The 27,322-nt window shown below is 36.8% G+C and overlaps 1 protein-coding gene across 3 annotated transcripts in view; it reads right to left on the reverse strand.

Annotated features, from left to right (window-relative positions):
• Window positions 1-27,322, reverse strand: part of MROH8 (maestro heat like repeat family member 8) — a 65,136-nt gene that overhangs the window by 22,508 nt on the left and 15,306 nt on the right. For 2 of the 3 annotated variants that reach the window (XM_007474442.3, XM_016427636.2), the window contains exons 4-7: window positions 23,829-23,951; window positions 17,721-17,800; window positions 17,015-17,159; window positions 16,673-16,768 (exon numbers count right to left, since the gene is read on the reverse strand). In XM_007474442.3, coding sequence (XP_007474504.3) covers window positions 16,673-16,768; window positions 17,015-17,159; window positions 17,721-17,800; window positions 23,829-23,951 — 444 coding nt within the window. The remainder of the gene's footprint in view (window positions 1-16,672; window positions 16,769-17,014; window positions 17,160-17,720; window positions 17,801-23,828; window positions 23,952-27,322) is intronic. The other variant, XM_016427638.2, reaches the window with a different exon arrangement.

Consider the following 27,322-nt stretch of genomic DNA (forward strand, 5'->3'; position numbering starts at 1 on the left):
TAAAGAAGTCATGCAATAAAACATAGGTCAGGAGTCAGGAGGCCTGAACTTTGCAGCTGACTAGCAAGATCATTTTGGAAAAATAACTTAATATTTTAGAGTCTCAATTGTATTATCTATAAAATGGGGATAAATAACCTCATTTATTTTGGAGGGTTATTGTAAAGATTAGCTGAGACGAAAGATGTGAAACTTCTTTTTTAAAATATAAAATAGGTTAGCATTATTGCTTTCTCTGAGGTGAGATTATCTTTCACATACCGGAAGTCTGCGTATTCATAGGATCTTTGGTGTCCAGGTTACAGGACCAAAACTACTCCCATTGCCTTTCCCTTGCACCAATGATCACTTCATTTTCCACTTCATTTAACTACAAAATTAACACTTTAAACTCACTTCTACCCTAATTACCTTGAAAAAAAAGTTTTTTTCCACCTGAAATATCAAATGTTTTCTCTTTCATTTGAACAGATCTAGTCTCCAAATGCCTAACAACTGATATCATGACTGTTATGAGGTTCTTGAGCCTGTGATATATTATATATTCCTTTGACTTCCTTTCATGCTAGGAGCAACTTACCACCATTTAAATAAGTACCTAAGGCATCTTCATTTGGAACTATGTCCACACTTGCCACAACTTCTGTACAACTCTGAGTCATTGAAAATACTGCAGAATCACATAATTTAAGAATTGGAAGGGACTTCAGCAACCATCTGGTTTAATCCACATGTGCAAATGAATCCCAACTACAACATGCCCAACAAGGGGTCGTTCTATTTGAATCCTCAAGTGATGGATAGCTCACTACCTCCAAGGCAAGTCATTCCACTCTGGAAGATTTCTATGTTAGGATTTTTTCCCCTTACTATCAATCCAAAATTTGCTCTTTTTGCTGCTTTTCCCTCATTGTTTCTAGTTTTGTGCTTTGAGGTCAAACAAATCTAATCCCTTTCATTTGACAGTTCTTCGAATACTTGAAGACAGTTATCCTAAGCCCCTAAAATCTTTCTGTCACCAGACTTAACTTCTCCAGTTCTATCTTAATGTTTATAAAGAGTTCCATCATTATCTGAGTCTTCCAACACTACAGCAGCCCCATTGACTGATGAGGAACCTAAAACTGAGTGACTTGTCCAGCAGCACAGAGCTGGTACGTGACTAAGCCACAAATACAGCTCTTTTGATTTCATGTGCAAGGCTCTTTCCACTGTATCGTGTGGTCTGTACACAAGCTCATTTTGGGGGAGGGTTGTCTTTGACCTTTCTTTCAGATCCTAGGGCCCACTATACTGTAGTTGTAGAGCCTCACTAAAGCTGTCACCAGGCTATGGTCAAACCTTAGGTACTATCTCCTTTTTATCTCTAAATAGGTTCTGTTAAAATTTTTAATATTTAAAGGTAGTGAGTGATCTACTAAGGGTTAAAAGATACAATCTTTTTTGTGACCTTCATTATACTCATTATATATTATCAGACTGCACTAGCCTTTGTCCAAACTAACAATGTTTTCAAACACGTGCTACAGCATAGAAATATAAACATTAAATTCCATAATTGTTTGCTATTTTTTTATTCTAGTTGAGTATAAAGTTTCCTTGATTTGAATTTTTTGGTTATTAGGGAATCTGAGCATCCTCTCCATGTGGTTCTACAGTTTGTATTTTTTCCATTGAAAACTCTCCCTTAATTTCCATTGACCCTTGCTCCATTATGGAGTTTTAAACAACAATTTTAAAGATATATAATGAGAACAGCTGGGTGGCTCAGTGGATAGAGAACAGGAGGTCTTGGATTCAAATCCAGCCTCAAATACTTCCTAGCTGTGAGACCCAGACAAGTCACCTAACCCCACTTGCCTAGCCCTTACCACTCTTCTGCCTTCCAGAAGAAAGACAAAAGATGAAAACAATGTTTATTCTTCATTTTTGAGAACTTATGATGGAATCAACATATTTCTTCTTGAAAAAGTATCATAGACTATATAGGTACAAACTATTGCACATGTGTTTGATACATTGGTTTATTTTGTTTCACAGTTCTTTTTGGCATAAAAGGGAATGTTGTGAGGGGATGGGTTATTGGGACACAATAGCAGTGTGAAAAACAAAAAGCATCCAAAGAACATTTTTCAAAGAGCTCCTGGAGTGCATGGAGGTGAGAGTAGGAAAAAGTAACAGCAGAGCATTCAGTGCAAGAGAGCAAGTGATGTTGAGCTGCTTATGGGAAAGAAAACCCTTCTTGGGCAACTTAATTCAACTTAAAAAGCATTTATTGCTCACTTTGTGCCAGGCACCATCCTAAAGACTGGTGTTACAAAGATGAAAGTAAAAGTTACTCTCCTCCAGAGCCCCTTCAAAGACAATAAAGGCAGTCTCTGTTTTCAGACAAGAACTAAGGGATAAATAAGGACATTGCAAAAGTTGTCATCATCTACCAGGTCTGAGAAGAGGTCTGAGAAGAGATCTGAGAGAGATAGATCAATGGAAGTCATGATGCTAGCAGCAGGGAGGGAAGTGAGCAGATTGCAAGGAAAGCAAGAAAACACTAGACACTAACTCAATCCTTCAATGAGATCTCCATCAATCCAATGATATCATGACTTTCCTTGATGTTGTGACCATAAAGCTTTAGCAGAGACTAAGAACAAACCATTTTAGCAGAAAAATAACAGCACTCACCAGGAAGTTGGACTATGACTATTTCTTAATCCCTTTTTCAATATAGGATATAAAAATTGTCTGGTAGTACTTGCTTCAGCAGCACATATACTAAAAAAATTGTATGATGTTCTAGCAGCCAGTTCCTTCTCAGCTCATTATTGTTTTGAATAAATATTCAATGTTGAAGAACAGATTGGAAACCCTGAGATACATGATGTCTTCCAGGTCCATCACTTAATTCCACATGTTTTCCAATTCTTTGGATAACCCAATTCCTGTTATTTCCTCCATTTAATCTGATACCTCTATTTTCCACTAAAGTATTCTGTTGTGGGTTCATTCTACTTATATTCATTTATATTACATTCCCCATATCAATCCTTTTCTCCATTACTTCTTTCTGAACTTGTTTTAGCAACTTTTATTTCTAGCTTGATTTATTTTGCAAGATTTAAAAACTTAATCCAAGGGAATTGTTGCATTATTTTGCCCTCTCTGGATTTCCCAAAGGCCCAGGTAATTAATTCAGAGAGGGTAAGATACTAGGTGAGGTGGTTTTTAGAACTTCCCAGTGAGGAACTGATCTGTATCAGAGCAGTTTCCCTCTCCCCCACCTATTACAGAGGATACTCTAAAAGACAATGACTATCATTTATTCCATTTGAGACCTCCTAGTGGATCTGAGATGATATCAAGGTGACCTGAGGAGAAGGTGTCATAAAATCATTTGTTGTCCAGAACTCATTGAGAACTGAGAATGGCTATGCTGTGTCTTTCCTAGAATTTAGCTAGGCTCTGACTGGGTGATCTTTGAGAAGCTTTGCTTCTCTACTCCCCTTTGATCTTGAGGGATAGTATCCATGTCCTTCTTCTCTCCTATATTCCATGAACTGAGGTAGTAAAATGTTGGGGGATCCCTAATATAGAAGAATGGGTGGGGAGAGGGTAGTGGTCACATATTAGACTGAAAAAGGTAATGGAGAAGGTGGTCCTTATATGAGGGGGTAGCAGAGTATGTCTTTTATTTTCATTTTTAACTGTACTCATACTAAATTGCAATTATGTATATGTTGCCAGTCTGAATTGGTTGGACACAGGGAAGTAAAAAAAAAAGTAGGAGATAATCATTTGAAGGAGTGGAATTAGAGCCAAGATAATTGCCATTTTGTTATTTTAAGTATGCAGATACATAAGTTGTGACACATGTAGGGGAGAAACTCATTTTTAGAGGACAAAATGAAAGGGGAAGTAAACTAGACATCCCTGAAAGGAAATGTATAAACAAAGTGTCACCTGGTAGCTGACTCAGAAATTATATTTACTCACTCCAAACACTTATGCCAAAGGAAAAAAATAAAAGTGAAGTTCTTCTGAAAAAGGAGGACATATCTTCCAAAATAATGCTAAAGATCACAAGAAAAAGTGAAGGGTAATGGTGGTTGGTGACTATGTGCTTAAGAATACCAAGATAGTTATTTGCAGTCTTATAACAACAATAGAGATCTGTCGTCTTCCTGGGCCATGTATCCAAGACATAAAAGACAGCTTCCCAAGCCAAATTGAATCAGATGACTACTGACCACTTCTGATGATTGCTATGAACAAAAATGATACTGCCTGAAGAAATTTAAAATGGATGGCCAAAGAATATGAAGTGCTGGACAGGAAAGAAAAGACCAAAGGGGCATGGATATTGTTCTTCTTAATCCTGTCCTATGAAAGCAAGGGATTTAGAAGTGAAAAACTGATTTCAGATGTCATGAATAACATAGTGTCTGAGAATCAAATGTGTATATCCCAGACCACAACTAATAGGAATGATAAGACTCTTTTTTTTTTCAAACCCTTACCTTCTGTCTTAGAATCGATATTGATTCTAAGGCAGAAGAGTGGTAAGGGTTAGGCAATGGGGGTTAAGGGACTTGCCCAGGGTCACACTGCTAGGAAGTGCAGATGCCAGATTTGAACCCAGGACCTCCTGTCTGTAGGCCTGGCTCTCTATCCATTGAGCCACTTAGCTGCCCCCACATGATAAGAATCTTGACCAAGACTTCCGGGTAAGCATGGCTGCAGAGTAGACATGGCTTGCTTCCTCTCCTCAGACCCAACGACACAGATGACTTCAAAAGACCCTCCCAAAATAAACAACCCTCCTCAGAAGAATGGAAAGACCCCACAACAAGGCAAAGCTCTGAAGGTAGGTGGGATTCTGGCATCTTCACAATATAAGGGAATGAAAAGCTGACCGACCCTCCCCTCCCCCACCAAACAGCTGGAACCAGAGTTAAAGTCAGCACTGGCCAGAATCAACAAGTGAGAGAGGGGCACCCCAGGACTGAACAATGGGCAGCCCCAGGTCTCGGGACCTGAATAAGATCACCAAGGTCCTTCTCCTGAGATTACTAACACCCCAAACCCCGGCAGGCAGGCTAGGGGAGCACAGATCTCGGACGCCCAGAACTAGCACTCTATAATCACAGAGTGCGCGAAGGGACCCCCTGAGGTGAGCAAGGGGAACATACAGGTTTTGGGAGTTAGCTAAGACCACCAAAGACTTTCACCTGAGAGCACTAACTCCCAAAATGCCGGCAGACAGGGGAGGGCAGTCCCTGGGCCTCCCCAGGAAGACAGCGCAGCTGCAGAGAACCTAGAATTAGCCTGAGATTAAAGCCTTGACCATTAGACCCTTATACTGAGAGCAAGTATTACTCATTCAGATTTCTGACTGGAAAGGGGAGGAAGAAAAAAAACAAATAAACAAAACACAGAGATGGCAAACTGTACTGAAGAACACCAACACCCCAACACCAAGAAAAGCAAGAAGAAGGGGGTGACTTTGGATACATTTTGTGGAGGGAAAACACAAAAAACAGAGGAAATAGCAGAAGAGGAAGCGCAAACAAATGCTCCAAAACCTTCCAAAAGAAATGGAAATTGACCACAAGCTCTTGAAGAATTTAAATTGGAAGTTATCAAAAAGATGGAAGCCTTCTGGCAGTAAAAATGGGAAATAATGCAAAAGGAACTCAGCAATCTGAAACACGAAAAAACGCAACTACAGAAATAGCTTGAAGCCTCAAATACCAGGATAGACCAAACTGAAAAGGAAAACCAGGCTTTAAGGGTCAGAATCAGGCAACTGGAAGACAATGATCTTGCAAAAGAGCAAGAATTAATGAAGCAAAGCCAAAAGACTAAGAAATTAGAAGATAACACAAAATATCTCAATGACAAGGTGACAGACCTGGAAAATAGAGGAAGGAGAGACAATTTGAGAATAATTGGCCTACCAAAAAAGCCAGAAATAAATAGTAATCTCGACATCATAATACAAGACATCATCAAAGAAAACTGCCCAGAGATTCTAGAACAAGGGGAAAATACAGGCATTGAAAGAGTTCACAGAACACCCTCTACACTAAATCCCCAAAAGACAACTCCCAGGAATGTAATTGCCAATTTCCAAAGCTTTCAAGCAAAAGAAAAAAATCTTACAAGAAGCCAGAAAAAGACAATTTAGATATAAAGGAATGTCAATCAGGGTCACACAAGACCTTGTAATTTCCACTCTGAGCAACCGTAAGGCATGGAACATGATTTTCAGAAAGGCAAGAGAGCTGGGTCTTCAACCAAGAATCAGCTATCCATCAAAACTGACTATATACTTCCAGGGGAAAGTATGGGCATTCAACAAAACACAAGATTTCCAAGTTTTTGTAAAGAAAAGACCAGAGCTCTGTGGAAAGTTCGATATCCAAACACAAAGAGCAAAGAAAACTTGAAAAGGTAAATATGAAGGAAAGGGAAAAGGAGAAAAATGTTATCTTTTTCTTTTATTCAAACTCTCTTCTATAAGGACTACATTTATATCAAATTATATATATATTAATATGTGGGGAAATTGTAATGTGTAACTCTCAAAAATTGTATGCATCATTAGAGTAGTTAGAAGAATCACACATAGGGAATGCTTGGGGCATTAAGACAATATGGAGAAAGGGGGGGTGAAAGAAAGAAAAAGGGAGGGGGTGAATTGTTGATGGTACTGAGATATACTTCAAGAAATAGAGAAAAAACTAAATAGAATAATCTTTCTCACACAAAGATACACATGGGAAGGGGAGGGGAAGAAATTTCCTATATGGAGGAGAGGAAGAAAGTGCTAATTGGTATTACTCAAACCTTACTCTCAGTGGAATCAACTCTGAGAGCTTAGAACATCTAGATCCATTGGGATCTTGAACTTTATCTTATCCAAAAGGGTAAGAGAGAAGGGGAAATTAAGGAGGGGTGGGGGGAGGGAGTATAAAAAGGGAGGGAAGGAGAGGGGGGAGGGGAAGGGAGCATAAAAAGGGAGGGGCTAGAAAGGGAAGCATATCAAGGGAGGGGACTAGGGGGACTAATCTAAAGTAAATTACTGGTTTAAAAGGTTATAGCTAAAGAAGAAAGGTCAGAATTAGGGGAAGATATCAAAATGCCAGGAAATCCACAAGTGACAATCGTAACTTTGAACATGAATGGGATGAACTCACCCATAAAACGTAGACGAATACCAGAATGGATTAGAATCCAAAATTCTACCATATGTTGTCTTCAAGAAACACATATGAGGCGGGTTGATACTCACAAGGTTAGAATTAAAGGATGGAGTAAGACCTTCTGGGCCTCAACTGATAGAAAGAAGGCAGGAGTTGCAATCATGATATCTGACAAAGCCAAAGCAAAAATAGACCAGATCAAAAGGGATAGGGAAGGTAAATATATTCTGTTAAAAGGGAGTATAGACAATGAGGAATTATCACTAATCAACATGTATGCACCAAATGGCATAGCATCCAAATTTCTAATGGAAAAACTAGGAGAATTGAAGGAGGAAATAGACAGTAAAACCATATTAGTGGGAGACTTGAACCAACCACTATCAAATTTAGATAAATCAAACCAAAAAATAAACAAGAGGTAAAATCAGAGCGAAAGGAGCAGCACCAGGAAAACATTGTACACAGAGACTGATACATTGTGGTACAATCGAAGGTAATGGACTTCTCCATTGGTGTCAATGCAATGTCCCTGAACAATCTGCAGGGATCTAAAAACACTATCCATAAAAAGAGAATAAACTGTGGGAGTAAAAAGACCAATGAAAAGCAACTGCTTGACTGCAGGGGTGGAGGGGATATGACTGAGGAGAGACTAAATGAACACTAATGCAGATACCAACAACATGGAAATGGGTTTGAATCAAGAACACATGTGAAACCCAGTGGAATCGCGTGTCGGCTATGGGAGAGGTGGGGGGGGAGGGAAGAAAAGAAAATGATCTTTGTTTCCAATGAATAATGTTTGGAAATGATCAAATAAAACAATGTTAAAAAAATAAGAAAGAGGTAAAAGATGTGAATGAAATCTTAGAAAAATTAGAGTTAATAGACATATGGAGAAAAATAAATAGAGACAAAAAGGAATACACCTTCTCAGCGCCACATGGCACATTCACAAAAATAGATCATACACTAGGTCACAGAAACATGGCACACAAATGCAGAAAAGCAGAAATAATAAATGCAACCTTTTCAGATCATAAGGCAATAAAAATAATGATCAGTAAGGGTACATGGAGAGCCAAATCAAAAATTAATTGGAAATTAAATAATATGATACTCCAAAATTGGTTAGTTGGAGAAGAAATCATAGAAACAATAATTTCATTGAGGAAAATGACAATGGTGAGACATCCTTTCAAACCTTATGGGATGCAGCCAAACCAGTACTCAATATATGCACTCAAGGATATGAATTTCCCTTTAACAAATTAGGGAGGGCAGAGATCAATGAATTGGAAATGCAAATAAAAAAACTTGAAAGTGAACAAATTAAAACCCCCCAGAAGAAAACCAAACTAGAGATCCTAAAAATTAAGGGAGAAATTAATAAAATCGAAAGTGATAGAACTATTGAGCTAATAAACAAGACTAGAAGCTGGTACTTTGAAAAAACAGACAAAATAGACAAAGTACTGGTCAATCTAATTAAAAAAAGGAAAGAAGAAAGGCAAATTAATAGCATCAAAGGTGAAAAGGGGGACCTCACCTCCAATGAAGAGGAAATTAAGGCAATCATTAAAAACTACTTTGCCCAACTATATGGCAATAAATATACCAACCTAGGTGATATGGATGAATATTTACAAAAAAAGAAATAGAATTCTTAAATAATCCCATATCAGAAAAAGAAATCCAACAGGCCATCAAAGAACTCCCTAAGAAAAAGTCCCCAGGACCTGATGGATTCACAAGTGAATTCTATCAAACATTCATAGAACAGCTAATCCCAATACTATACAAACTATCTGACATAATAAGCAAAGAGGGAGGGAGTTCTACCAAATTCCTTTTATGACACAAACATGTTACTGATTCCAAAGCCAGGCAGGTCAAACACGGAGAAAGAAAACTATAGAACAATCTCCCTAATGAATATAGATGCAAAAATCTTAAATAGGATATACTAGCAAAAAGACTCCAGCAAGTGATCAGGAGGATCACTCACTATGATCAAGTAGGATTCATACCATGAATGTAGGGCTGGTTCAATATTAAGAAAACCATCCACATAATTGACCATATCAACAAACAGACAAAAATCACATGATTATCTCAATAGACGCAGAAAAAGCCTTTGATAAAATACAACACCCATTCCTATTAAAAACACTGGAAAGCATAGGAATTGAAGGGTCGTTCCTAAAAATAATAAACAGTATATATCTAAAACCATCAACACATCATCTGCAATGGGGATAAACTAGATGCATTCCCAATAAGATCAGGAGTGAAACAAGGATGCCCATTATCACCTCTATTATTTAACATTGTACTAGAAACACTAGCTGTAGCAATTAGAGAAGAAAAAGAAATTGAAGGCATCAAAATAGGCAAGGAGGAGACCAAGTTATCACTCTTTGCAGATGACATGATGGTCTACTTAAAGAATCCTAGAGATTCAACCAAAAAGCTAATTGAAATAATCAACAACTTTAGCAAAGTTACAGGATACAAAATAAACCCACATAAGTCATCAGCATTTCTATATATTTCCAACAGAGCTCAGCAGCAAGAATTAGAGAATTCCCATTCAAAATCACCTTAGACAAAATAAAATACTTAGGAATCTTATCTGCTGAGACAAACACAGGAACTATATGAACACAACTACAAAACACTCTCCACAGAACTAAAACTAGACTTGAGCAATTGGAAAAATATTAACTGCTTGTGGATAGGATGAGCCAATATAATAAAAAATTACCATCCTACCCAAGCTTATTTATCTATTTAGTGCTATACCCATTGAAGTTCCAAAATTTTTTTTTTTACTGATTTAGAAAAAACCATAACAAAGTTCATTTGGAAGAACAAAGGATCAAGGATATTCAGGGAAATAATGAAAAAAATGCAAAGGAAGGAGGACTTGCAGTCCCAGATCTCAAACTATACTATAAAGCAGTGGTCATCAACACAATTTGGTACTGGCTAAGAGAGAGAAAGGAGGAACAGTGGAATAGAGTTGGGGTAAGTGACCCCAGTAAGACAGTATACGATAAACCCAAAGATCCCAGCTTCTGGGACAAAAACTCACTATTCGACAAAAACTGCTGGGAAAACTGGAAGACAGTGTGGGAGAGATTAGGTTTGAATCAACACCTCACACTCTATACCAAGATAAATGGGTGAATGACTTGACAAAGGACAAATGGTGGGGGTAAAAACACCGAAGATAAGCAATTGCTTGACTACAGGGGTGGAAGGGACATGAATGAGGAGAGACACTAAATGAACACCCTAATACAAATACCAACAACATGGAAATGGGTTTGAATCAAGGACACATGTGATACCCAGTGGAATCATTCGTTGGCTAGGGGAGGGATGGTGGAAGGGGGGCGGGGGGGAGGAAAAGGATCTTTGTTTCCAAGGAATATTGTTTGAAAATGACCAAATAAAATAATGTTCAAATTGGGGGAAAAAAGAATCTTGACCAATAACAGAGTGTATCTAACAAACTTTGATAAGGATTTAGTTTTAAATCTTATAAATCTAATTAAAGAGGATATAAATTTTAAAAAATATTAAAAGATAAAAACCTCCCTAAGTATATATTCCAAACTAGATACAATAGTATCTGTATAATACCTATGACAAGTAGAACAAAAGTTGAGATACCCAAAAAATCACAGGAAACAAAAGCCAAGAAAGTGACCAGTGTAAAATCCATAGACTCAAATCTTTATACAAAAATATTAAAAGTAAGAACTAGAGTTCTTAATGCAAAGAGTCAAATTTAATGTCATAAGTACCAGTGGCAGAACCAGGAGAATATTGTACACAGTAACAGCAATATTATATGATGAATATTCATGAATGACTTGGCTATTCTTAGCAAAACAATGATCTAAGATAATCCTCAAGTTCTCATGATGAAAAACATCATCCACCTCCAGAGGATGAAAGAATGGATGGAGTCTGAATATAGACTGAGACATATTTTAGTTGATTTCTTCACTTTTGTTTGTTTGAGTTCTCTTTCATAAAATGACTAATATGGAAAGATGTTTCACTATTACATATGTGAAATCTATATCAGATTTCTTACTATCTCAGAGTGAGGAGGGGAAGGAAGGAGGGAGGGTGAGAATTTGGCTCAAACTTGAAAAAATGAAGGTTAAAAATTGTTTTTATGTAATTGAGGAAAAAAGTGAAATGTTATTTCAAAAAATAAAGAAGTGTTTTCTAATAAGTAAATATCAATGAAACTTGACAGAATGAAACCCATTCCTGAAATATGGTTCTGGATGGGTATACCTTATTAAAAAAAATTAGAAGAGGTAAAAGTGGTGAGATAGCATTGTGTATTAAGAAGGTATATTTAAGAAATCCAAGACCTAAAAGTAGGGAGCATTTGGATAAAGAGGAACAGAAGTGATTTTGCCAGTACAGTATACTGTGATCACATGAGCAGAAAGAGGAAAAGATGGGGGAGAAATCTGGAAATGGTCCCCATACGGTAGGGACAAGAGTCTTTAGTCACCCAGATTAGAGTATTCTCTAGCAGAGTAACTAATCGTTTTCCTGCTTTCCCTTAATGATAATTTCATGTTTCAAAAGACTGAGCAAACTAAGAAATTCTTTCCTGGATCTGATTCTCACTAATATGGATGAACTACCTGGTAATGTAGCAAAGACTAGAACATTATGGAGTAGTAATAACTCTCTCCTAGAGTTTGTAACAGAGGAGCACAGGAAAATTTGGCATAGTCTGATGTATACCTAGATTTTTTAAGAAACATTTCAATGATTTAAAGAGAGGTTAGGATTCCATGAATTAAAACTGTTCAAGGGCACCTCAACCTAGTAGGGATGGGAAAGTAAGAAACTCAAGAATGAAATTCTGAAGCCAGAACAGAATTTCAAAGAGGGAAAATAGGAATTGTCTAAAAAAGATGAATGCAGATGAAAAGGGAATTCATCAACCAGTTTAGACTTAAAAGAGAAATATATAGATGACAAAATCAATGGCAAGTATCAGAGGATGAACACAATCCTGTACAAATAGTATTAGGAATGTTAAAATTAAGAATGAGTCAAGTCTGAAAAAGAAAGCCAAGGACAAAACAAGTAGTTCTTTTTTAAGTGACATGAGGGGGCAAAGGAAGATCAAAGAATAGGATTGATACTTAGAGTAGATACAATGAGGAAAATGGTCAACCAAAAGAAGACAGGCCCATCCAGTTTTTATTATGCTCCTGCCTTATCTGCCAAGAATACTTTTTGCACTTGAAGTGATAAACCAAAAAATAGCTTACAGAGCACTGATACCCAAGGAAAGTAAGGAGTGAATAAGAAAGTGCTTAGTTGAATAAGATGTTCTTCTTTAGGCACATCCAATCCATGTGGATTAGTTCTAATTGACTATGGGCTTTTATTTTGAGGGGTAGAGGGGATATGGAGAAGGGGGGCAGAGAAGATAGTGATAATAACATACCAAAAGGAAGAAAAGAGTGTCATTGAATCAGAATTATTTTAAAAATACATAGGAGGAGGGAGCTAGATGGCTAAGTAGATAGTCAGGCCTGGAGACAGGAGGTCCTGGATTTAAATTTGTCCTCAGATACTTCCTAGCTGTGTGACTCTAGGCAAGTCACTTATCCCCAATTGGCTAGCCCTTATGGCTTTTTCTGTCTTAGAACCAATACTTGGTATAGAAAGAAGGTAAAGGTTTAAAAAAATACTCAGAAAAGAGTAGAAGAAAGCTCAGAAAGGGACACAGGCAAGAAGATTGGTGTTGGAATCAACATGTTAAATTTGAAATATATATATATATATATATATATTTAAAATAAGCTGGTATATAGTGGAGATTCAGTTTCATATTATGTTCTTTTTTCCATTCTTAGGGAAATGTTCATGTTTATTAACATTTGCCAAATTAATGATAATTTTTTAAGAAACCTTTTTAAGGAGGTTGTCTTTGATGAGCACAAGCTATCCAGGCTAGATGAATTACATTGTCAGGTACAGTAAGAACTGATGGATATAATCATGCTGAGTTAGTTAGTGATATTTATAAGATTGGGAAAACACTGGCCTCAGCCACTTCCTAGCTGTGTGACCCTGGGCAAGTCACTTGACCCCCATTGCCTAGCCCTTACCACTCTTCTGCCTTGGAGCCAATACACAGTATTGACTCCAAGACGGAAGGTAAGGGTTTAAAAAAAAAAAAAAGATTGGGAAAACAAAGGGACATTGGAAGGCTGGAGTAGAGCAAATAGCACAATTTTTTTAAAAGGGAAGAGAACAATCTACCAACTGCTAGTCAGTGAGCTTGATTTTTTGACTGATTCCTTGGAAAATTCTAGAAGGGATCATTAATGAAATGTTAGTGAAAAAACAGAAAAGAAAGAAATGATTACATGGCTTCATCAAGAACAGGTCAATCAATCAACAAACATTTAGGCACTTTCCATAGGCCAGGCACTATGTTAGGTGCTGAAAACACAAAGATAAAAAATGGAAACAACCCCTGCTTTCAAAGAACTTATTTTCTATTGAGGAAAATAACATACATATAAAACCACGTACTGATTAAATATGTAGAGAATACAAGGTAAATACAGGGCAGTTAAATAAAATGTAAAGTGGGAGAGAGAGTACTAGAAATTGTGTGTTTTGGGGAAGGGGAAAGAAGGATTAAGAAAGTGATGCCTGAGTTGTGCCTCAAAGCAAGTTAAGTATTCCATAAGATGATGAGGGAGTGAATTGCAGATATTAGTATAGCTAGTACAAAGGTATGAAGGTGGAAAATGACAGAGTAGCTTTATTTCCTTTTTTGACAGGGTTACTAAACTAGGAGAGCAAGGGAATAAAGTAGTTGAAGTTTATTAAGGCTTCAACAAAGCGTTTGATAAAGAATCTCATCCTATACTTGTGGAGAAGATGGGGAGAGATGTAGACTAGATGATAATACAATTAGATGGGTTCAGAATGAGCTGAATGAGTGAAATCAAAGACCAATTCAATGTTAACTTGGCTGGACATCAACTTTGCCTGCTTTGTGCCCCAAATTTTTATTAGCAATTTAGAAAAAGTCATAGATGGCATATTTGTCAAAGGCAAATGACACAAAACTGGGAGGGATAGCTAACACACTGAATGACAATCAGGATTCAAAAACATTTTTTTTTTCATTAAAAGGCTTGGTAGAACATTGGGCTTAACTAGGAAGATAAAATTAAACTAGGATAAATAGAAAGTTTGACACTTTAGGTTTAAAGAATCATCCTCACAAGTACAGAGTGATGAAGATATAGTTTAATAGCAGTTTACCTGTGGGAGGAGGGGGAGAAGAGAGATTTAAAGGTTTTTGTAGACTGCAAGCTCAAGGTAACTCAGCAGTGTGATATAGCAGCTCTAATGATATAGCAAGATCTCCTGTGACATCCGGCTGCATTAAAAGAGGAATAGTTTCTAGTAATAAGGACGAGATAGTCACTGCACTCAGCCTTGGTCAAACCACATCCAGAGTCTGTGGCCACCAAAGTTTAAATAATCTGATAAGTTGCTCCAAAGAAGGGCAACCAGGATAGTGAAGAATCTTGAGTCCATGTCACAACAGGAGCAGTTGAAGAAACTGAGACTTATAAATGGACTACATCCTTGAGAAGAGAAATCTGATGGTGTTGGTGGAGGGGAAATATGATTCATATTTTCCAGCACTGGAGGATCTGTCACAATGAAGAGGGATTTAGCTCACTTTATTTGATCCCAGGGCAGAAGCAGGAACAATGGATGGAAGTTATAAAGAAGTAAATTTTGCACTGAGGTCAGGGGAAAAAAAATTCCTACCAATTAGAGCTATCCAAAAGTGGTCGGGTAGAGGATTCTCATTCATTAGTAGTCTGCAAGCAGAACACTAGATAGCCACTTGTCAGATATTGTGGGGATTCCTTTTGAGGTACGGGGTACACCAAATGGCCCCTGACATCCGAACTCTAAATTCTGTCATGTTATAATTCTATGAATAGGAGACAGCATGAAATTAAAGTTTACCTCTTCATATTATTCTATTTTGTCTGGATTTAGCTTTACCAGGGTTAATTCTGTCTTAATTTCTTCAGATATATTGTTTATTTGACTTAAGTTATCCAGCAGGTATTTTGCCTTATTTCTTTTTCTCCCTTCATTATATCTGACTTGAGCTCATGAAAAGTTGCTGTCATATTTTGCTATTTTTTCAGACTCCTCTTCACTCATTTTTTAATTTAGATTTATTTTTGTGGATAGATTTTTGAAAGATATTTGCCACCTTTTTGTTTCCCTTGGTTGTTTCTTGACAGTCACAGAAGAAGCCCAGTTCCCTCCACAAGACTCACACCACCATTCTGCACTCCCCAACCCTGCTGCCATGAAGGAGAAGCAAGCATTGGCCTTTCTCTATCTTCAAAGGGCTAAAGATTTTCTATTAAGCAGGGACTTTTTTCTACATACATTTGGTTGCCACAGCTTTGAAAAGAGAAATTGTTGCTGAAAACTGAGTTTTGTCTTTGGTGGCCACTCTCTCACATCCCCTTTCTGTGTCTCTGCTTCCCACCTAACCATTTACCTTGTACAACACCCTGGCATACCCAATCAGGTATGTTTTTCTTGGGGAGTTCCCCCATACTTCAAAATGTCTTTCATTCATTCATTCAGGCGATTAATATTTTTTCAGCCATATCCTATATGTTAAGTGCTGTAAGGGATGCAAAGTTGAATAAAGTCTAGTTTCTGATCTCCAAAAGTTTATAACTTCATAGAGAAGATAAGATTATAGTGACATAAATACCTATAATAAGGATCATTTGATATAGGTGTGTTACAGAGTGTTCCTAGAAAAGGTGGCACTTGACATAGGTATTTGAGAGTTAAAATTTCAGTAAATGTGGGATTAAGGGGTGATATTACTGCAGATTCTAAGTGGAAGGAAGGAGTCAGAGGAACACATAAGTCATCTAATTTGGTTGCAGCACAGCATATCTGTATAGGAGAAAATAGGAATAAGGTGTTTGGGCCACAATTTGAGGTCCTAGACCTGCTCTCAACTAGAAGGCAATTATAGTTAGATGCAGACATTTGCTATGTGTGAAATAATCCACTCGGGCAGATTCCATTTTAGAAAAAGGGCTCTGGAGGCAAAAGCCTTAACCTAATTAAACAAATCCTTAAAAACCTGGAATTCCAGGCTTTCAGCAGGTAGGTATAAGAAATGTTTTGGGGAGGGCAATCTTTTAGCACTCTTTTCAGTCACATTTTTGGAACTATCTTTTCTGTTTACTCATCAAGGTGACTTTGCTATTCTACTCCTCATTAAACCCTAACCATCCTAGTGAGAAGATCCTTTATCCTTCATCTTTCATCTTACTCTTCCAACAAATAAGAACAATTTTCTACCACTCCCCCAAAATCTTTTTTACCTCCAAAATTTGATCAAGATTTTCTAAATGTGGATCTTGTATCACCAAAGATTGAAGCATTTCACAGAATGCCTGAAAGGTCTGCCTGTAGAGAGACTGAAAAAGCCACAAGGTAAGTATTACACCAGACTGAAGAGATTTCCAGCTTTCTGAATATCCAATATACAAGTGTTATTTCATCATTAATTTATAAACACACCTCACTCTTGCTCAACATTCATATTCTTCAGTTTAATCACTCATTCAACAGATTTGACTCTAAATCAGTTATTGCTAAAAAATCAGAGCCAGGAGATACCACTACTGAGATTCAGAAGGGTTTTACAGATTATTAAGACAAACCTCTGTGTTGTATTGTCCAGTTGGCATGACTGTTTGAAGTATATTTAAAATCTTTGTGGAAGGCAGGGCTATCATACTTCTAATGAGATTACGGAATAAATCAAGTTTCTCTTTGGACCCAAACAGTAAATTGATTTCCTGGGAACTAGGAAGAGAGAAATACCAGATCAGGAGTAGGAAAGGTAAGAGAATGTATAAATATAAGCAGTAATCAAAATGACAAAAAGTGGAGTAATTTGTCCATTATTCTATAATGGAAGAAATAAGGAAGTGGAATAGTTTGTCTTGGTCCTTCTAAACAGATCTATTAAAAAGGTCAAATGGGTTCCAACTCTGCCTTTCTGAAAAAAGAGTAGAGTGGCTCTCCAGTTCATCCCATTTTCCACAGTGCCTAACTGTTCTATATGTATGTTGGATGTCACTAACACTGGTAGTAAACAAGTTAACACACTGGCTGGGCCCATAATAAAAGGATGTATGTTTCCAGTGGCTTTGGAGCTCCACCCTATCTGAAGGTCCTTTAAAGCCCCCAATTCCCACAAATTGATGATGATACCTCAAATGAAATAAAAAAACCTATTACCAAAAGAATGAATTTTTCTTCCTCTTTTTTCCACAAATTGCACCTAGTTTTAAAACTATTAGTTCAAATCAGTCTTGATCCCAAACAAAAATACACAATGAAGGAGATGTTTTGCTGAGTCACCTCAGGTCAGTGATGGCAGTGAAGACTTCCTGGCGAGTAGGAGTGAAGAGAGAGTGGAGGGGTTCCTGTTGAATGATCATCTGCAATGAGAGTGAAACAACCGGATAATCACATCTTCAGTTTGTCAGAAGTCATACTAAGTGTAAAATCAGAGGCTAAGAGGGGGAGAGATAAAGAATAGGTAGTTAAACAAAAATTTCAAATTTACTGTTAATTTTGTTTTGACATGAGATACTTCTCAACAAACCCCTCCAAACCACACTTTCTCCTCTCTTTCTACCCAAGAACACATTGTAAAAGTTAGTTTATAAACAACATAAAAGAGAGATGTGTCCTTCAACTGATAGTTTGGTTTTTAACAATGACGGTATTTGACCAGGGTTTTGTTCTTTCATGTATGCACTTCTTATACTATTGCCTCTGTTGATATAGTCCTCTGAGCTCCTGAATTCCTCATATTTATAATCCCTTACAGTACACAGTAATACTTCATTACATTCATATACCATAATTTATTAAACCTTTCCCAGCTGGTCACAAGTATTGTTTATGGTTTCTGCCATCAAAAATAAGTGAATGTTTTAGTATTACAAAAAAAAATTGGGGGGACATGTGAGTATTTCCTTACTGTCAAAAATGGTTATGTAGTCAAAGTAGAGGAATCTCTAGGCTGGAGGATATTCTGTAACTTTTCTTGCTTGCATAATTCCAAAATGCTTTCCAAAATGCATAGCTCCACCATTTTCTCATCTTTTTCCAATCTTTACTATCTTGATAGATATGAAGCAATATTTCATGTTTATTGTAATTTATGTTTCTCTTTTGACTGTAGTGATTTTGAACATTTTTAGGCAGTTATAGTTTGTATTTTTTTGTTCATATTTTTTGACAATTCATCTATTGGGAATGATTATTAATTTTAGAGCAGCTCCTTATGTCAGACTTTTATTAGAAATAGTTAATACAAAGATTTCCCCCCATCTATAGCTTGTCTTCTCATCCACATTAATGAAAATTAGACTCATGTGCTCCTTGAGATTAGGGATTGCCTTTTGCCCTTGTTTGTAGCCCTAGAACTTAGTATAGTACCTGGTACACACAGTAGGCACTTAATATTTGACTAATTCTAGTTGCATTGATCATTTTTCTGTAAGAACTTTAAATTTTTCTAGAAACAAGATTGTCTATTTTGCCCTTTATGATCTACCTGATGTCTGGGCAGGGAATTTTTCACCTATCTATAATTAAGAAAGATAGATCCTTCCAGTCTCCTCTAATTTTTATATTCAGATGTTATCTGAATATAGAAGAATGCAGAAGATACTGATCTTCTTGAACCTATTTTTCACCGGACAGCCCTCTACTCTTCCCAGAAATTCTTTAGGACAGCGACTATCTTATCTTCTGGCACAATGTCTGGCACATAGCAGGCATTTAGCTACTCAAATATTTTTGCTTGTTTTTTAAGCCCTTACCTTCCACCTTAGAATAAATACTATGTATTGGTTCCAAGGCAGAAGAGTAGTAAAAGCTAGGCAATGGGGGTGAAGTGACTTGCCCAGGGTCACACAGCTAGGACATGTCTGAGACCAGATATGAACCCGGGTGATCCCTGACTCTCAATCCACTGAGCTAGTCAGCTGCCCCCTTGTTTTTTGCTTTGTTTTGTTTTAACCTTTACTTTCCATCTTAGAATCAATCCTAAGTATTGATTCCAAGGCAGAAGAGCTAAAAGGTCCATGCTATTGGAGTTAAGTGACTTAGCCAGGGTCTTACAGGGTCCTACAAAGGTAGGAAGTGTAGTCACCTAGCTGCCCCTTTAAAATACTGTTTGATTGATTGAGCTGAATTGCATATCAGACAAGATGGCTGGGCTGCCTTCCCCCCCACAACCACTCCCACCTCCCCCCCCCCCCCCACACCACCTCCCTAGGATTATGAAGGGAACCCAGCATTTGCTGGTAGAACCAGTTCCTGGGATAAAAGCAGAATCAGATGAAAGCAATGCTTGTTATTTTCATGCGGTCATTGCAGGCCCACAGGATTCCCCCCTTTGAGGGAGGGGTGACTTTTAAACTTGAACAATTTCTTCCAGAAGAATATCCAATGGCATTTCCGAAAGAGACCAAAATTTATCACCTTAATGTAGTCAAGTTGGGAAAAATAGGTTAGATATTTTGGAAGACACAAGGTCTCCAGCGTTGCAGATCCCTACAGTGCTGCTCTCAGTCCAAGCTTCCTTAAATGCTCCCAATCCAGACGATCCATTAGCAAACGCTGTAGCTGAGCAGTAGAGGACCAATGACGCCCAAGCCATAGAACTAGGCTATGTGCCATGAATAATATTGAAATTCAATCATCTCAACATCAAGTGCACATTACTTCTGTCCTGCCAAGCCCTCTTCCTTTTTTGCTTGCGTTTAAAGGGCAGTCTTAGAAACACTACAGAATAAAACCCCAGAAAACCAACCTTCAGTCCTTTGGTGAGGAAATGCACATTAGCAAATCTGTCTGATCCTGATTGTCTGTTGTAATCCAAGAGCAGAGGCTGGACGTATCATCTGGATTGTTGTGGATTGTTTAAAAGTGGTGGCTGCGGCCCAGCTCTGCTTTTATTCTTTTCTCCCATCGTGGTTTAAATATAAGCACTGAGTATGAAGGTAGCTGTTGGTTAAAGCAGCTAACCAGCTGAACTTTAGAATATACTCCCTAACCAAGTCTAACTCCTTTGACGCCTCCGTCAAGCTTGGTCTCGAACAAAAATGGCAACATTAAACCTCACAGCCCTCACTAATATCATGATTCTGTTGTCAAGTGTATAAACCTCCCTTCAGAAAAGCTTGGGAACATTTTGCATGGCTTGTCTGGAAACTTTTTTTTTTTAATCTCTTACCCTAGGTCTTAGAATCAATACTGGGTATTGGTTCTAAGGCAAGAAGAGCCATAAGGGCTAGGCAATGGGGGTTAAGGAACTTGCCCAGGGTCTCACAGCTGGGAAGTATATGAGGTCAAATTTCAACCCAGGACCTCCTGTCTCTAGGCCTGGCTCTCAATCCACTAAGCCACCAAGTCGACCCCTTTTTGTCTGGAAACTTCTATAAATCTTATGTTTTAGTAAAATATTTTTTGGTATTCTACTTTGCCTTTCTACAGTTTATTTTGTTTCCCTGATGTGACAGTCGTATTTGAAGATTAAAGCTAGTCTAGGATGTTTTATGTTTTAGGTCTTTACCATCTGATATTAGGTAGTTAGTAAGACATGGACTTTGCCAATTTCTTTTCATTGATGCAGATAAGTGATAAAACACTGCTAAACGAGCTCTCATAAATTGACCCTGAGAATACAGAAATCTCTTCAGTGACAAGTTAATTAAAATAAGCTTAAAAAGTATAAAATTATCACTCTCTGGTCAGTTAGATGACAATAGGTATCTAGACCTAGAATGTTAGAAAATTACTATTCAGGGAAAGACAAGCAGCAGTTGTGACTGGCACATGGGTAACTTCTATGCCACATCATGCTCGGCATCGATATTGATATTATTATTTTCTTTATTCCCAATTTGTCTGAATTTAACACATGACCTTTTCTATTTTATAGGAAAACGATTATAGATTTATTAATTATTCAATATCTACTAAGCCATTTATTACAATCTTTACCTACAAACCAGTTGAACAAAATTTTGGCCAGCTAAATTGACTATTAGAAAGGTTTCTTCATTTGAAAACCCCATTTTTAGCAAAATATAATTAATCTTTGGAATTCCTGTATGACCATTTCCTGGTGGTCCTTCTAGGTCTTCCTTAAAGGAGTCCTTTTTTTTTCCTTCTTTTATTTGATTTCCCATGATTTTTTGTAGTTGTCCTACCCTTGTCTCTGCATTTTTTTCTCACTCTGCAAATCTGATTTATTTTTATTAAGCCAATCATATGGCCAGTCAGTCCAAGTTATGTTCATGTTAATTTGCAAGTGGAACCTTCGTCTCTTGCTGTTCAAGGTGATGGTTATGTAGCCCATCTGAATTTTTCCCACTCTTCTCTCTATCATCTGGAGTTTCTACAGAATGTGGTATATTTTATTGGGCTCTTATGTAAAATGAAGAATTATCTATTAAAATTACATTTTCAAAATTAAAAAGTGCTGTTTGATTGCTGAATAACGAATGTTGCATTTATGTTCTTATATTCATCAAATGCCAGTCTACTGTGCATATTTTTTGAACAGTCTGATTTTTCTAGTCTATTTCTCTGATCTACTTTTCAGGTTTTTTAAATTCAGTACTAGATAGATTTGATAATGACTGCACCATAGAATAGTTTGAAATCTTTCAATTCTCCAAACCTTCCCAATATTTTTAATTTTTCATTATATCCCTTAATATTTGTAAACTTTTATTCTTCCAAAAATATTTGTACAATTCTTTGGCAAATTGACTATTATAACTCTTAAGTCTATGAATCCTAATCAAAGTACTTTTTTAAAATCACCTGTGCCATGAATAACTTCCTGGTTCTGTTAGAGTAGATCCTCTTACTCTCTCCCCAATTAATCAACCAGTCTTCCTAACTTCTTCTCCTAATCAATCCTTTATCAATCATCCATTTCCACTAGAACACTTGGTTTTTATTATGAGTTACATATATTTGAAAAGGAAATTATAAATTGGTAAGAGAAAGTTGCCCTATGAATGTTTTTAGTATGGGGAAAATTTCTATCTCTGTATCCCCAAATTTTGCCATATAGAGAGGATTATTTGAAACTTTACATCTTTGGCCTCAATATCTTACCCTCTTTACAGGTCTGTATCTTCATTTGGATTGCAGGTTAGCACCTGAAGTCACTGTATTGATAACTTGCATCATCATTTCCCTCTGAAAAGCAACATCCTTTTCCAAGTTCCTCATTGTTTGTCTGGTCCCTATTCTCGACAGAGACACCATTTTCCCTTTTACGAGGCCAGGAATTCTTCATTTTTTTGTATGTTATGGACCCCTTTAGTAGTCTAAATTAGTAGTTTTAGTAGTCTCATAGATTCCTTCTTAGAATAATGCTTTTAAATAATGAAAGAAAATGATAAATGTTAGTTGGTGGTTAGTGAAAATAAAGATGTAATTTTTTTCCCCATCCAAGTTTATAGGCTCCCCAAATCTATCATGGACTTCAGTTAAGAACTCTTGCACTAGATCATAATCTTCAAATTATTTTTCTCCTTTCTTTCACCTTTACTTCCCACACCCAATTAGTCACTGAGTTTTGATCATTTTTCCTTTGTTATGTTCTTCAGATTTGCCTTATAGTTTTATCATCAGACACTTTTCCAATTCTGGTATACATTGTAAGATCTGAGGCATTAAGAATTGAGATTCTAGACAGGGACAAATACTCACAAACACCCTTATTCATCATTAAGAAGAAACAAGGGGAGATAGACACGAGCTCCAATACTGGAAATGAATCATGCTTTTGTGCTTATTCCATTCCTTTTCATAATTTTTTGACCACCTCATCTATGTTACCCTATTCAAAGATAAACAATCCTATTCCTCTTATTTGGCTCACCTAAATACTCCAGCAGAAGTGCCAGTGCAACCAGCCTGTGCTCACCTCAGCTTATCTCTATGCCACTACAAGATCCCAGAGGAATCTTCCACACACTACATGAAAGGGCTATTCATACTCTCTCATACCTCTGGACATCACAATATCCTGTTCTCTATATGATGCTCACAACTGGATTGTTGCAAAAAGCTTAAAGTCTATCCTTAAGAGTATTAAGTGGAGGTCACAGCTAACATATTAGTTATCAGCTAATACTTTGGCAGAATAGACATGAATTCCCATTCTTATTCCAGAAACTAGGATAAAGGAAGTTGGTCCATTGTTGGAATGTAGGCAAAAGGGCACCAAATATAAACTTAGCTTCTTAGTTTTGCCCAAGGCAGAGTCTGATATCATGTATAGTTATCATGTCATTAAAAATCCATTCGTAGGTCGGGGAGGAAGGATGAAAGCATTAGTAAATAATGATGAGTGATTGAGAATTTTACTGGCAAAAAATGAATCCTTGATAATTTATGAAAACGTGATAAGGTTAAACTACTTACATTTAGCGCATTCACGATTTGTTCTATGCGATCATGAATGAATGATTCAGCAGTTTCATCATAGGGTAAAGTTTGGCTGAGAGAAGACAAACATCGCAAGAATGTCAGCTTTTCAGCATCACCCTGAATTCATGGGGAAAAAAAGAATATTTAATACTTAATAAATGCTCATTGTATTTAAGGTTTTAAAAATATAGAATATTATAGCTGGAAGGGACCCCAGAGATAATCACACCTCACATGCTTTTTACAAATGTGGAAAAACCAAGGCCCAGAGAACTTAACTGTAGCCCCTTTTTTGTGGGGCTCAAATGCCCAGAATGTACATGCATAGGTGATTTTCTTGAGGTAACAAGGCTAGGACTAGAAACTTGGAATATAACACATTGTCCTTTCTATTATACTATGCTGCCTTTAATGCTTTACATGCACATTGCACGTTTTTTCCTAGGTTACTTTAAAATTGCTTTTTTTTTTAAATTTTGAGTTCCTAATTCCTTCCTCCAATACCTCTTTCACCCACTGAGAAGTCAAGCATTATAATACCAGTCATACATATGAAGTCATGCAAAACTTATTTCCATATTAGCTAAGTTGCAAAAAAAAAAGGCAAGATAAAGTGACAAAAAGTATGCTTCAGTCTGCACACAGAGCTCATCAGTTCTCTTTCTGGAGGTGGATAACATTTTTTTATTGTAAGTCTTTTGGAATTGTTTTGGATCTTTATATTGATGAAAATAGCTAAGTCGTTCACAGATGACCATCTTACAATATTCTGTTACTGTGTATGGTGTTCTCCTGGTTCTACTTACCTCCCTTTGTTTCAGTTCATTTATATCTTCCAAGATTTTTCTGAACCCATCTCCCCTGTATTTCTTATAGCTATAAGAATATTCCATCACAATTATATATCACTAATTGTTTAGCCATTCTCCAATTGATGGGCACCCTCCTGGTTTCTAATCCTTGGCTACTACAAAAAGAGCTGCTATAAATATTTTTTATGTATAGGATCTTTTTAAAAATCTGATCTCTTGTATGTGTAATCCTAGTAGTGGTTTTGCTGGATCAAATATAATACACAGTTTTATAGCACTTTGGGCATAGTTCCAAATTGTTCTCCCGATTGACTGGACTATTGTACAACTCCACCAACAGGGTATTAGTGTCCCTATTTTTCCACATTCCTTCCAGCATTTGTCATTTTCCTTTTCTGCAATGTTAGCCAATCTGATAGATATGAGGTGGTACCTCAGAGTCATTTTATTTTGCATTTCCCTAGTTATTAGTGATTTAAAGCATTGATACCTTTGATTTCTTCTTCTGAAACTCCTTATTCTTTATTATTGGCTTTTATTTTTATAAACTTGCCTGAATTCCCTATATATTTGAGAAATAAAGTTTTTATCAGAAAAATGTGATGTAAAAAATTTCTCCCCTGAGTTTTCTGCTTTCCTTCTAATTTTTATCACTAGTTTTTTTGTGTAAAACCTTTTTAATTCCATGTAATCAAAATGATCAGTTTTACTTCTTGTATTCCTGTCTATTTCTTGTTTGGTCATAAACTCTTCCCTCATCTGTATATAGCATGGTGAAGAAACTTTTCCTAATGTTTTAATATTTGTTTTTTTATTTGATTTGATATTGTTATATTAATTAGTAATTGTATGTATATTCTGTTTCGTCCTAAACTATAATTTCATAAGCCTAAGAATAAACAAATATATACTCTTCAATTCTCTCAGAAGGTACAGAAAGTAATGAGGAGAACTGCTTCTACTAACCAAATTCAATTTGCCCATCAAAAAGGATTTGAATGTTAAATTAGAAACAATGAGAACCTCAGGATAAAACCACCATTGTTAACTTTGGTATGTTAGAATCTATAATGGCTAAGAAGGGGGAGTATAAGGAATAGTTTGATATGGAACCAAACATCAGAAAAGCAAATTTTTAAAAATTCAGAGAAATCAAAGCCATCTATAGACAGAAATCAAAGCTATCAAGTCATATAAAAAAGTTCTAAATCACTCTTGATTAGAAAAATGGAAATTAAAGCAATTCTGCAAATTGACTAATATGACAGAAAAGGAAAATGATAAATGTTAGAAAGGATGTTGGAAAAATTGAAACACAATGCACTGTTGGTGGAGTTGTGATCTGATCCAACCATCCTAGAGAATAATTGGAATTATGCTCAAAGGACTCTAAAACTGTGCATATCTCTTGATCTATCAATACCATTATTGAATCTGTATCCCAAGGAGATAGAAGAAAAGAAAAAGGACCTATTTGTATGAAAATATTCATTGAAGCTCTTTGTGTGGTGGCAAAGAATTAGAAATTGAAGGGTTGTACATTAATTGGGGAATGGCTGAACAAGTTATGGAATATGATTATGATGGAATTCTATTGTGCAATTAAAAGTGACAAGCAGGATGATTTCAGAAAAATCTGGAAAGAACATGAATGAATTCATGCAAAGTGAAGTGAACAGAACTAAAAGAACATTATACACAGTGACAACAAAATTTTTTGGCAAACAACTGTGAATGACCTAGTTCAGTGATGGTGAACTTCTTAGAAATGGAATACCAGCCTCCCCCGAAACCCTACCCCCTCCCCCCCAGGCTGAGGGCTGTGCCCACCTCCTCCAGAGACCAAGTGCCCTGCATCCCCCACCTCCTAGTCCACACAGGGGAGGGAGAAAGTGTCTGCTGGGCAGAGGGGCAGGTGATCTGAAAAAGAAATGACATCGGGCCTTTCTAGTAATGAACTGGGGTGGGGGGCCAGCCAAGTGCCCACAGAGAGTGCTCTGCATCTCATCTTTGGCACCCATGCCATAGGTTTGCCATCACTTCCCTAGTAACTCTCAGTAATGTAGTGATCCAAAATAATCCCAGAGACTCATGATGAAAAATAACATCTGCCTTCCAAGAAAGAACTAAAGTCTAAATGAAGACTGAAACATACTATATTTTACTTTCTACTTTTTTTCTTTTTTCATTTGAGATTTCTTCCACAAAATGACTTCTATGGAAAAATAATTACATGATGGCACATGTAAAATCAGATTGCTTACTATCTCAGGAAGGAAGGATGTAAAGGAAGAAGAGAATCTGGAACTCAAAACTTAAAATACATGCTAAGATTTGTTTTTACATGTAATAGGGAAGAAAAATAAAATGTCATTGAAAAAAATAAGAGAAACAGTAGACATAGATACTCTTAAAATTAAGATGACTCTGGGGGCAGCTGGGCAGCTCCATGGATTAAGAGCCAGGCCTGAAGATGGGAGGTCCTGGGTTCAAATTTGGCCTCAGACACTTCCTAGTTGTGTGACCCTGGACAAGTCACTTAATTCCCATCGCTTAGCCCTTTGCACTCTTCTGCCTTGGAACCAAGACAGAGTGTTGATTCTAAAATGGAAGGTGAGGGTTTAAAAAAAATGAACACAGCTCAAGGAGAAGTTTCCAAAATCAAATTCTGATGAT

Source organism: Monodelphis domestica, chromosome 1, assembly GCF_027887165.1.
Source record: "Monodelphis domestica isolate mMonDom1 chromosome 1, mMonDom1.pri, whole genome shotgun sequence".
In the NCBI taxonomy this organism is placed as follows: Eukaryota; Metazoa; Chordata; class Mammalia; order Didelphimorphia; family Didelphidae; genus Monodelphis; species Monodelphis domestica.